The sequence below is a fragment of the Crocuta crocuta genome, unplaced genomic scaffold (genome assembly GCF_008692635.1).
Source record: "Crocuta crocuta isolate KB4526 unplaced genomic scaffold, BGI_CrCroc_1.0 scaffold170, whole genome shotgun sequence".
Lineage (NCBI taxonomy): Eukaryota > Metazoa > Chordata > Mammalia > Carnivora > Hyaenidae > Crocuta > Crocuta crocuta.
In genome coordinates, this window is record NW_027527853.1 from 4,109,468 (window position 1) to 4,121,954 (window position 12,487).

General features: G+C 46.2%; 1 protein-coding gene across 1 annotated transcript in view; it reads left to right on the plus strand.

Annotated features, from left to right (window-relative positions):
• Nucleotides 1–3,250: 3,250 nt before the first annotated feature.
• The window catches only part of PDLIM1 (PDZ and LIM domain 1), a 48,480-nt gene continuing 39,243 nt past the window's right edge, over nt 3,251–12,487 (plus strand). The window contains exon 1 of the mRNA XM_077779601.1: nt 3,251–3,454. Coding sequence (XP_077635727.1) covers nt 3,359–3,454 — 96 coding nt within the window. The 5' untranslated portion in view covers nt 3,251–3,358. The remainder of the gene's footprint in view (nt 3,455–12,487) is intronic.

Here is a 12,487-nt window from a genome sequence, read left to right on the forward strand (position 1 = left end):
GGTTTAGGTCAATAAACTTTTATGGAATGCATTATAATAATAGCAACAAGGCAACTGAACTTCAGAGAGGTTGCTTAAGGGCATTCACTTAGTACTCTGCTTGAGTCTAGGGTCTGAGGGGACTGGAGAGTATAGATGAATAAGTAACTGTGTTTAAGATAAGGCGAGGTTGTTTGCGTTTTGGGGTCAGAGCTGTCACTGGGTATTTTCTGAGTACAAGTTGTGTGCCCAGCTCAGAGCTGGCTTCCAGGGGACAGGAAGAGAGATCAAAAAGATAGATGAAGTCCCTACCCTCCACCCAAAAGACTAGCATTTATTCTCCATCTAAGGACCTTGTTTTGTTCTGAGAGAGAGACAGAGCGTGCACATGGAGGAGAGGCAGAGGAAGAGAGACAGAGAATATTTTTTTTAAATGCTTATTTATTATAGACAGAGAGAGAGAGAAGTGGAGGGGCACAGAGAGAGAGAGAGAGAGAGAGAGAGAGAGAGAGAGAATCCCAAGCAGGCTTCACACTATCAGCACACAGAGCCTGACATGGGGCTTGATCCCAGGAACAGCGAGATCATGACCTGAGCCGAAACCAAGAGGCGGACGCTCAGCCCACTCAGACACCCAGGCGCCCCTCTCCTAATTTTTGACAGCAGGTAGACATCGTTTTGACTTTTTAACATCAAATTAACAAATCATTTTGTTTATAAATAATACTGTTGGTTTTACAAATAATTTTGTAAACTCTCTTTTATCTATTTTGAAAGCATGTTCCCTGCCTCTTGGTACTCTTCACTGTTCTCACATTTGTGCTGCATATTATCCCTTCATGGCCATACCATATTTAGCCACTTCTCTGTTACTGCTTGATTCCAGTTTTTCGTCATTATAAATAATGCAGCTATAAATATCTTTGTACATATAGCTTTTTTCTTCTTTGAAATTATGTCCTTGGAATCAGCGCCCAGAAAGGGGATGATGACTGGGTCAAAGGGTTGACTGTTTTATAGCCCTTGCTGTGGAAACCCAGACGGCAACCAAGAACATTTAACAGCTCAGTGAAGCAGCCTGTGGACTGGACACCCTCAGCAGTACTGGCGCCCTGTGTTTGTAAAGAATATTGTATATAATAAGCACTTACTGGCACCTACGATGTATCAGGTTTGTGCCAGTAGGACATCTGGGGAAGAGGAGAGCAGCTCCCCGTTCTTGGGGAACAGAGAGGCTGTGGCTTTTCAACCTTTTTTCTCCTCCTAGAACACAAAATCAAAACTACTGCATATCTAAAGGTAGACTCAGAATTTAGGGATTCCCCCAAATTCTGTAGGGACTTGAAACACTAACATGTTTTCCAATCCACAGAATCTAATCGAAGAGGGTGTATGTTTGGTTTTGATGAAGCAGGTGGCTGCTTTTTACAATTATTTGTAAACCTCCATTCCTTTTTCTCAGATTCAAGAAAGACAGGAGGCAGGAGGGTGAGAGGGCTGTATAGATAACATAGACCCACTTTGATTTCTAAAAACAAGCAAACCAATCTGAGAGGTATATTTGTGCTGTGATGACACAATTGGATAAATAAGGTGATCTGTTTATATGTAAATCTGTGCACAGGGCTCCTTGGTAAGTATGCCAGGATCACAAAGAGACAGAGCTGTGGTTTTAACAACTGCACAGAAAATGTGATGTGTGCCAAGCACTGTGCTGGGGCCCAAGTGCCAGTATGAACGAGTGCCAAGAAATCTGTGAAGAACCTGGGCCCCAGAGAGGGGAGGTGGTCATAAGGGTGGCCAGTGTATCGCATTCATTAAATTCTACGTTCCAGGCACTATTCTAGGCACTGGGATACAGCAGTGATCAAAAACAGTTAAATACTGCTACCCTCCCGGAACTAATGCTTAGGGGTGGGGATGAGGCAAACAATAAGTAAAATATTAAGTATGTCAGATGGTGATAAACACAATGGAAAAAAATAAAGTCGGAAAGGTAAGAAGGCAGGGAAGAAGGGAAGAAGAAGGTAAGGTAGGCAGGTAAGAAGGGAAGGCAGTCTAGAGATAGGGTCTTAATTTTTTATGTTTTAAAGCTTATTCATTTCCGAGAGACAGAGACACAGTGAGGGGAGAGAGAGGGAGACCCAGAATCCAAGCAGGCTCCAGGCTCTGAGCTGTCAGCACAGAGCCTGATGCATGGCTGGAACTCACTGACTCCAGGATCATGACCTGAGCTAAAGTCGGAGACTTAACTGACTGAGCCACCCAGGAACCCCATGGAGAGGTTTTAAATTGAGTGCTCAGCAATAGCCTCACTGGTATGACGACATCTGAACAAAGAGACAGCCATGGATGGCTGGGAGAAGAGAATTCCAGACGGAGGCCCTGCTGCGAGGCCCTGAGGGAGGAGCAGGGCCGTGCGAGGGCGGGGGTGGGGGGAGGGGCACCGCAGGAGGATATGAGGTCAGAGAGGGAGTTGGGCTATTCTGTGGGTGGCCTGATAAGCATTTGGACTTCAGCTTTACTCGGAGTGGAGACCCAGCGGACAGCGGCGGGGGCGGGGGCGGGGGGACCTGGTCTGGTCTGCGGTGGAGAATGCGCTCAAGGGCCAGGGAGGCAGGGAGCCCAGTTACAAGACAGGTAGCAGGCTGGGAACTCGGATTTTTGTCCTCAACTCAGGGCTCTTTCCGTGTACTTAGCCCTTGGCCCACCCCAGACTTGACGTCTGAAATGAAGGTCAGAACCTACAGCGGACTCCGGTCTAGAGGAAAGGTTTCTAGGAAAGTTGTTAAGTCCAGTCCCAACATCGCGCATTAGACAAGTTCCAGGGTGAGGTTCTGCAGCACGGGAAGCCCAGGCGGGGGTTCCAGTTACATCACTGACCAGCTGTGTGGCCTCGGGAGAGTCTTCTAACTCCAGACCGGCTCAGTTACTTCATCTGTAAAATGGAGTTAAATGCTCTGACTGCTCCATCGCATCAAATGAGATCATTCGAAAGCACCTTTTAAACATCATTTTCATTCACGAGAGGCAAATGTGAAAATGCAGTGGACCTCTGGGGGCTGAGTTAGCACAGCACTTTCAAACTCGTTTTCGAAAGCGCCGAGCCCGGCTTTGTCTCCGGCGGGGTGTGTCGGAACCTGCTCCGCTCGCACCTAGCACCCGCGGCGGGGCTGGGAGCCGCGGCGGCCAGCGCGGCGGAGGGGGCCGGGCTGGAGAGGGTGCTGGGGAGGGGCTGCGGAGACCCTGGCNTCCGCACTCTCCCTCCTCACGCCCGCCGTAGGCTCCCGGGACCCGCGCCGCGCGCTCCTTCTCCGACAGCTGCAGGGAGCCCAGCGCACCGCGTCCTGCCCCGTCTGTCCCTGCGGGTCGCCGCGCCATGACCACCCAGCAGATAGTCCTCCAGGGCCCGGGACCATGGGGCTTCCGCCTCGTGGGGGGCAAGGACTTCGAGCAACCCCTGACCATTTCCCGGGTAAGAGCGGTAGGGACGCGCACGGAGCCGGGAGCACCCCAGCTGGGGAGCGGCGGGCCGGGAGGGGACCTGGGGCCTGGAGGNTTTCGTTCTTTCGCCACCGAGGCGCGGCCCGGCGTGTGGACGCGCCTTGTCCACGCGCGGGGGCATGAGAGTCCCCGCAGATACCGCCCGCTCGCAGGTACCCCAGTATCCCTTCCCAGTTCGTCACAAGTCGCCCGAGTGGCCGAAAGTAGATTGGAGGCAGCAGCCGGAACGACCTCGAAGTGAGGTGGAGTCGGTGGGAAGTTTACCCGGGGCAGGTGTGATGAATTTCGGAAACAACTAGTTTTCCACTCTTTTGCACTTACTCCGTGGCCAGGTCTCACCTCCCTCTTACCTTTTGGGGAAAAGGCCGGGTTTTGGAAACAAGCAGGCCCAGATAAACGCTGTTGGAGACTCCCCTCCTCCTGCAGCAGATGGCCATCCCTTATTTCAGCCTGGCGTTCCCAGATTACCAACCGAACAGCCACTTTTCCCCAGGGATACTGGCGGGCAGGAGTTTCCACTTTGCGTGGAGGGGGGATTCTGCTTGAAAGCTTCTTAGAGGGGCGTCCTTTTTTGGGGAGACCACCAGGCCCATTACCCTGGAATAAAGCAGATCCCCCTGGGAGACTCAGACTCCGGGTTTGGAGGCCCAGGCTTCGGTCGTCGAGTCTGGAGTAACTGTCATGTCCCAGTGCGAGTTGCCCTATTCACTGCCTGCGTCTAAAAGGCAGACAATAAGTATTTTCCGACTAATAAAAAAGGGAACAAAAAGCATTCTCTGGTGTCCACACCCTGCCTAGAGGTTTGGTATTCCATTTTGGGGGCCATCTGCTTGCTAAGCTGACCCTAAACTTGCCTCCCCAGCCGTCTTAACATCCCTTTGTTCTTCGCGGGAGGATGGAGAGGGAAGGGGAACGTCCCTATGGGTGTTTTGTTTTATTTTGTTTGTTGGTTTTTACTTAAATCCCTGCCTCCAGCAGCTGTAGGAATATGGTGGGGGGTGCAGGAGGCAAAGAATTGGGGGCCTCTTCTTGGATTCTCTGCCGATCGCAGTCCTGGCCATATTTCCTTCCAGATGGGTCTAGCCCAGTGAGGTTTTCTCTGACCATCTCATCCCCTAAAGGGGCAGGTGCCTGAGTTCTTAGTTCTTGGTTCTACCTGCTATCCTGAGGGGACTTCTTTTATTATTCTTACAGGTACATGCTGTCTTCCCAGCCACCAGCCAAATTCCTCAAGTATAGAAACTGCCTTTTCCTAATCCAGACCCCTGCCCCCAAGCCTGGCACAGAGCTGAACCTGGCCGTACCCAGTAAATGTTTGCAGGCTTATTAATAAATGCTTGTCCAGGGAAGGCACATTTAGACTCACTTACCTCATAGTCCATTTGTCCTTGCTCTTTGTGTCTATAATTAACCTGTCAGCCCTTTCTACTTCTGAATTTATGTATGACATGAAACCCTTTTTTAAGAAGTGGAGGATATATTGCTAATCTATTAAAAGGGCAGTTACTACCTGTCATTTTAACTGCTTTTAAGAAGTGCAAGTGGCACTGTGCAGGAATGACTACACGGCGTGGAAACCACGACACCAAATTCATTGGTTTGTACCTTCATATATTTATTCATTTATTTCTGAGCACATGTTTAGTGAGCTCATACTGTGCAAAGCCCTCGGGTCCTAGCTATGAGAGGACACAGCTCTACTTTCAAGGTGTCTGAGGAAAGCTAATCTTTATAATGCCCTTAGCAGTGGCTTTAATTGACAAGTGACAGTGACTCAGAGTAGGGGATATTCTCATACTCTCCGTTATTCACTTGTTTCTTCATGTCATTATTTCTACATGGAAAAAAAAAAAGGTGTGTCTCCTCACCTCCTGGGGATAGGAAAGTCGTCCTGAAGGGGCCCTGAGGTGGTCGTCTGAGATCTGATGGTGGTCTGGTTTCTGCTTCTTACTTGAGTTGTACCTGCTGGTACGGCTCTGGTGAGCCATCTTACTTTTTTGTCCCTGCGATGAGGATAACTCCAACTGCTGGCTGCCCATTGAAGAGCGTGAGAATGCTCAGGGAACAGGAGTGGGGAGGTGTAAGTAGTGACAAAGAGACCCATGCCTTCTGGCTGGCAGGTGCGCTACATTTATCATTTGGGGCAGACACACTTTGCTAGTATGGTTTTATACATGTAGATTTTGAGTCTCCACACCAAAGCAAACCATAAAATTAGGCCAGGAGAGGAGTACCTTTCATTTGAATAACTATGTTTGCTTTCTCTGGCGTGAATTATTCTCGTATTGGCTCCAGTCTTTTGTGAAACTACTAAAGGTTCTGAATATAACTGTAATCTTGCATGCTTGAAAGGAGTTCTTTTTCTTAAAAAAAATGAACACTGCCTGCACCCCAGAAGTGCACCAGACGTAAATCCTGACTTATGGTAATCACCTGCTTGTTTTTTCTTTAGTTTTACCACCTAAATATGCGTCCTGAACACCACAGCTTAAGTTTGCCTGTTTCTGAGCAGAATCATACAGAACACATTGTGTGTGTGTGTGTGTGCGCGCGCGCGCACACACACACACACACACACTTTACTCCTCATTGTTTATTTGTATTACTGTGATAAACTTAAAATTTCAGCCTAGGTTTTCAACTTTAAATGGGCAATAACCAGCTTTCTTCCTTTTCCCAGTTTCTCCCTCAAGCCCCCTACCTTGGGTTCCATGATGGTCTAGCCACACATTTGCCTCTGTCCTCTGAGATTTTTTTCCTCTGTCACTTCCTGCTGCAAATCTACAGTTGTCTGTCTCCTTGAGTTTTTTTCTTCCCCCATATCAATATCTTATTTCCTCTAGTTGCTTTCAAGGAAAGCCCTCAGAAATCCACACCCAGACTGAAATTGCTGTCCAATTTATGTTGACTGTTTTTCTGTCCCAGCAACTGACAAAAGACAGGAAGGGGTGGGGCCAGAGATAAGGGGGTGCTCTTGGTGGGAGGGGCTGTTATTTACCTCTTGAGTAAGCCTTTGCTAAGAGCAGTGTGGTATTATGGGGAATGCTGTACCCTTTGCTCAGGTGTCCTAAAGGAAGCTTAATAATGGATAGTTGGTAGCCAGAGTGTCTTTTCTGATTTTTAAGAGTGTTATTTTCAGACTCAAGTGGATTACATCATGTCCTAAGGGTTAAAAGAGTAGGGCCTGTCAAATTGTGAAAGGCAAGAAATGTCCATAAAGGCTCACTATTTATTAATAGCCCTTGCCCTGCACTCCCTCACCTGGGAAATACTAGCTGCTCCAGCTGACTATGGTTGATCCAAGGACAGCAGAGGAAGAGGGTCAAAGGGAAAAGCACTTAAGTGCTTCCAATGAATTTTTTTAAAGTAATCTCTACACCCTGGGTGGGACTCAAATTGACAACCCTGAGGTCAGGTGTCAGTCACATGCTCTGACTGAGGTGCCCATGGAATAGCACTGAAGTGAATGCTTGAGCCTACTGGCGGGAAATTCACCAAGCAGTGTTGGGACCTCTGATCCAATATTCTGCTCTTACCCAACCTCCTGCATGCCCAGGTTTGTCTGGGAGGAGGGGGGAGGAGAATGGCTTTCAAGGATTGTAGCGCAAATGACCAAGAGGAGATTGTCACCTAATGGCTGAGGTCACACTCCCCTGGCTCATCAGGACTGGGAAAAGCACCAAGCAGTTGCTCTTGTTCAGGGAGCAGGGACGGGCCGTGCTCATTCTCTACGCCACCCCATTGCTCCACAGAGAGGAAAGCTGGTATTTGTTGCTTTTTACAAAGGGAAGCTCTGGTGCCCATAGGTTAGGTAATTTGTTTGAATTTACATAATTTTACATTGACTGAACTGCTTCCTTGTAAAGGAGAGGGTAGAAATTGGTTAAAAATGAGCAAAAGTGGCTAAGTCAGAAAATTAATTTTTAGAGGATGATTTGACTTCCAGTATGCCTCAGAGGAAAGCCTGGGGAAGCTGCCAGAATGTCTTTGTGGCACCTGTTAAGGTGTCCAGGGTGAGGACTCTGGCTGAGCTCCTCTTCAGTCATGAGCACCACACTGGGTGACCCGGGGCACATTGCTCACTTTCTCTGTGGTTCAGTTCTCTATAAAGATAAAGTAGCAAACAAGCAACCCCGCTGGTTTTTACCCTTTGAATATGAGAGCCTACTTTTTTGCTGTTAAAAACTATCTCAGCATTAGGCAATGTGGTATTGGTTGTACCTTCGACTATGAGTTGATTAATAAAATGTATTATGAATTCAGAAGTGCTTTCAGGTGAATTTGTGTTGTGTTATTCATCCACGAATATCTGTGTTCAGATGACTCTCATGTTAGTCACAAGATTGGTCTGGCTTTGAAGGCCATGGCCTTAGTCTCTATCTTATAATAACCATTTTAAGAGCAGCTAGCATTTCTTGAATGCCTGCTCTGTGCTAGGTGTGCCCTGGCATTATCTTCTGTGTTCCCCACAGCCCATGACAGAGACGCAGGATGTTCTGGCAGTAAATTGCAAAGCTGGGATGTGCGAGGTAGACTGGATCCCAGGCCAGCTTTAACCACTGTGTTCTGCCTCTTGAAGATCCCTAGCTGTCACTATTTCACTGGTGGTAATCTTTGCACATAGTACAGCTCCAAGAAGTGCTAATGGTAGTGCAGGTATAATGTAAGGGTGGGAAGGACCCTCTTGGGCTCCTTATCGCAGAGCCTGTTATACCCATGAGAGTTGGCCGTGGTGACCTTAGCTGTTTTGTGGCCTTAGCCCAGGTGCTCCTGGAGCTCAGAGCATCCCAGAGACCAGCACTTCCCCTCCCTAATCCCCTGAGAAGCCAAAAGCCATGGCCCTACCTGTGAGAATTGACAGTCCAGCTGTGCAATTCCATGACCATGTGGAAGTGGAGAACAGAAGCACAGAGGATTTGAAGGATTAGAGAGAAGCCTGCCCGGGTGGGTAGGGGAGGATTTGGGGGCAGTTTTTGTGTTGAATGGAGATGAGTAGGGATAAACAGATCCACGTGGCTCAGTCACTGGAAAGTGGTAGCCAAGCCAAGGCCAAAATGAAATATACCCATGAAAGTCTAAGGGAGAACAAGGTGATTTCTGTATGGCACATAGCACCCTGTGTGATTGTTGATGTTGTTAGCCTCATCGTGGGTGAACTGGAATGTTCCTCTGTAATTGAGGCCTGGATTGTGCTTTCACGTACGTGGTACACTGCCTTCTTGATAAATGGCATAAACCTTTGAAATGATTTCCTGAAGAACAGTGTGGTCTTGAAGGAGCCCAGGTTCTTGACCCAGGACTAAGAGCCCCATGTTTATAGGTATGACTACTCATATTACCACCTGAGACCATAAGGACGCAAGTGTGACCTATGGCAGATAAAGATGTCTGAAATGCATACAGAGACATTACATTCAGATGGGGCCACAAGGTTTTATGTCCAATTTTAAACAAATTGTAAAACCTACTCCTGCTTCTAAAGCTGAACCCATACCCATACCCTATGGCCAACAATTCTGCTACTTAAATACTCCATAGGAATGTGTCCAGTGGGCAGCAAGACATGTCAAGAGTTTTCAAAGCAGCACTCACTATTCACAGTAGCCCCAAACTTGAATAATTCCAATATAACAACAATAGGATGGATAAACAACTAGTGGTAGAGTTACAGGACATAAAACACCACCAGCAATTGCAGGAATTGCAGCTTTGCACAAAGACATGAATGAGACAGACTTAAAAGGGAAAATACTATGTGATTTCAGTTACATAAAATCAATCAAACAGAATTAATCCATGGTGTTGGAAGTCAGGGTCAGAGGTTAGTGATGGGAAGGCAGCAGGACGGGCCTTTGGGAGTTCAGTTCTGTTTCTTTCTCGAGTGCCAGGTTCATGGATGTCCTCCTGGTGTGAGACTCTGTCCAGCTGAGTGTTAACGATTTGTGCACCCTTCTATCTGTGTGTTACACTTCAATTAAAAGTTTCCATAAAAAGCTTCATGCTTGTTACAAAAAAATCAAATAACATAACGATGTGGAATGCATAAGGCTAAGTGCCCTCCCCACACCCTTCCCCAGTCCTGCTTCCCAGAGGTAAACTCTGTTAACAGTTTGCTGCAAGACTTTTCAGACTTTTCTCTGTTCCTGTAACATTTTTAATATCAAAGCCCCATATCATAGTAATTTGCATGTCACATAGACATCATTGCTTTGTACCTTCTGCCTTATTTTTACTGCAGCAAATCGAGAGTTAAAGACATCTTGATGTCATGGGGAAATGTAGTCTCAGAATCAGTCTGCTCTGGGTTCAAACTCTGTCTTGTCCACTTACTAGCTCTGTGTCCTTGGGCAGGGACAGCCCCTGAAACTTCAGTGCCTTCACTTGTAAGTGGGGAATAATAGTACTTGTCTTCAAAGGCTGTGGTGAGGATTCAGGTGATGTATATAGAAAGGGGCCAGCATCATGGCAAACACCTAGAAGGCATCAGGACACAGTGGTACTATTAGAAAAATACCAGGGGTGATTGGTGCATTGAGTGCTTATAATAGGCCAGATGTTGTTCTAAACTTTTGACACCTATAATGTCATTTAATCCTCCCAACAAACTAATGAGGTTGATGCTATTATAAATTTCATTTGATAAATGAAGAGGCTGAGGTATAGAGAGCACCTTGCCCAAGGTCATGTGGTTAGTTGATAGTTGGGCTTTGGATAATGGGTGATAATTAGTGGAGCAATTTAGAAACACATGGGGTTCATAAGGCCTTGTTTGTGAGATTTGGTGATTTCTTGATAAATTAGGGTATTCTATTTTTTTTTAACTCCTTTTTAATTTTATCCCTACCTAAGAAATAGTGTTTGGTCTTTCAGACTAGGAGAGCAGTCTCTTTGAATTGCCCTTCCTCAGTGTAACTGCTTCCTTCACACTGACCACGAACTGAAGCTGGATTAAGGCACAACTCATCTACAAGCACCTGAACGGTACTCTGTTGTCTCATTTTGTTGAGAAAATGGATACAGAGTAACCAAGACCATTTTGAAACTTTCTTGGGGGATTTTCAGGCGAACCTGTGTAAGCTCATAGAGTTTCTGTGGCTATAAGGTAGCTTCAAAGTCTGGGCCATACCTGGGCCCACAAACAAATTGAGTTAAAAGTATGACTCAAGAGAGTTCAAATTCCACATCTAAATGGCATACTGCAGGTGCGCCTGTCGGTTCAGCGTCCAACTTTGACTCAAGTCATGATCTCACAGGTTGTGAGTTTAAATCGGGCTTCTGCTGTCAGCACAGAGCCCACTTCAGATCCTCTGTCCCCCTTTCTCTCTGCCCCTCCCCTGCTCGTGCATATCCTCTCTCTCTCTATCAAAAATAAATAAACATTAAAAACATAAATAAAAACCCTGCATACTACAGGGTTAGGTTCTGTTTTGTTGCCCAACTCAGAATTTTTAAAATCTATACCCTACTCTGATACAGCCATTAAATCAATGGAGGTTGACCCTAACACTATGTGGCACTGAGACTGAACTTGAATTCCAAATTTCCTTATTCCAGTCTTCTGTTATGTGATGCTGAATTATATCATTATTTATGCTGTTTCACTTACTTGTGAGAAGAATTTAAGGTGATTTACAATGCATATTTACAATATTTCAACATAAGAACACATTATATGATTTAAAATAAAATTGGGCCATAGAAGAGGAAAGAGATGTGTGAGACCTTTAAATTAGGTGGTTTCTATAATTGCATACAACGCTGAGCTGTAAGGGTTCTGGCCAAGGCAAAATAGCAACCATGTTGAGTGATTTAGCATCTGGAATGAAATTACTTCTACAATATGCAGTTTGCATATCACCTTCAAGGATGTTGACCAACATGATAGAAGATGTATATATAAAGATTTTATTTAAAAGTTTTTTTTTTTTAACATTCATTTCTGAGAGACAGAGTGAGTGGGGGAGGGGCAGAGAGAGAGGGAGACACAGTATCTAAAGCAGGCTCCAGGCTCTGTGCTATCAGTATAGAGCCCGGCGCAAGGCTGGAACCCATGGACTGTGAGATTATGACCTGAAGTCAGACACTTAACTGACTGAGCCACCCAGGCGTCCTATTTAAAGGTTTTATTTTTAAATAATCTCTACGTCCAACATGGGGCTCAAACTCAAAACCCCAAGATCAAGACTCAGACACTATACCGACTGAGCCAGCCAGGTGCCCCTGTATGTATGTGTGTGGTGCGTATATATATTTATTTATGTTTATATTTATATATCTCTGCTTCAGTAAGAGTTAGAGAAATACTATTCTCATGGATGTTTCTTTCAAGGGCCTTCTATATATCTTTTTTTTTTTTTAAATGTTTTATTTATTTCTAGGAGACAGAGAGAAAGACAGCATGAGCAGGGGAAGGTCAGAGAGAGAGGGAGTCACAGACTGAAACAGGCTCCAGGCTCTGAGCTGGCAGTCAGCACAGAGCCCGATGCGGGGCTCGAACCCACGAACCGCAAGATCATGACCTAAGCGAAAGTCGGACGCTTAACCGACTAAGCCACCCAGGCGCCCCCTTTCTATGTATCTTAATAGGAGTGTAAGCCCTTGAGGTTTTTTGTGGAGGAAGATTTTAGGGTCTAAGTATTTTTTGCTTACCTTGTAACTTCATTCACGGAGAGAGCTTCAGGGGAAGGGGTAGTCAGACCCGTGTTTCCAAACCTGGTGAGCATGAGCATTTTCTGGGAAGCTTTACAAAATCTGTAGATTCCCCAGGAGATCTGATGACTAGCCTGTCAGGAAGCAGTTGCCTCATCCTTGCAAATATCAGAGTTTTCCTGAGTTATCGGGGACCTGGCTCTGTTTCTGACCTGAGGCGTAAATAGATGCCAGTTACAAGGATCAAGGTTAGCAATATTCAGTGAACATTCAAGAAATTGCCCTACATTTCTGTCCACAGGTAAAAGAGCCTTTGGAATAGAGATAATTTTTTTCCTTAGGGAAAAAAAAGCTC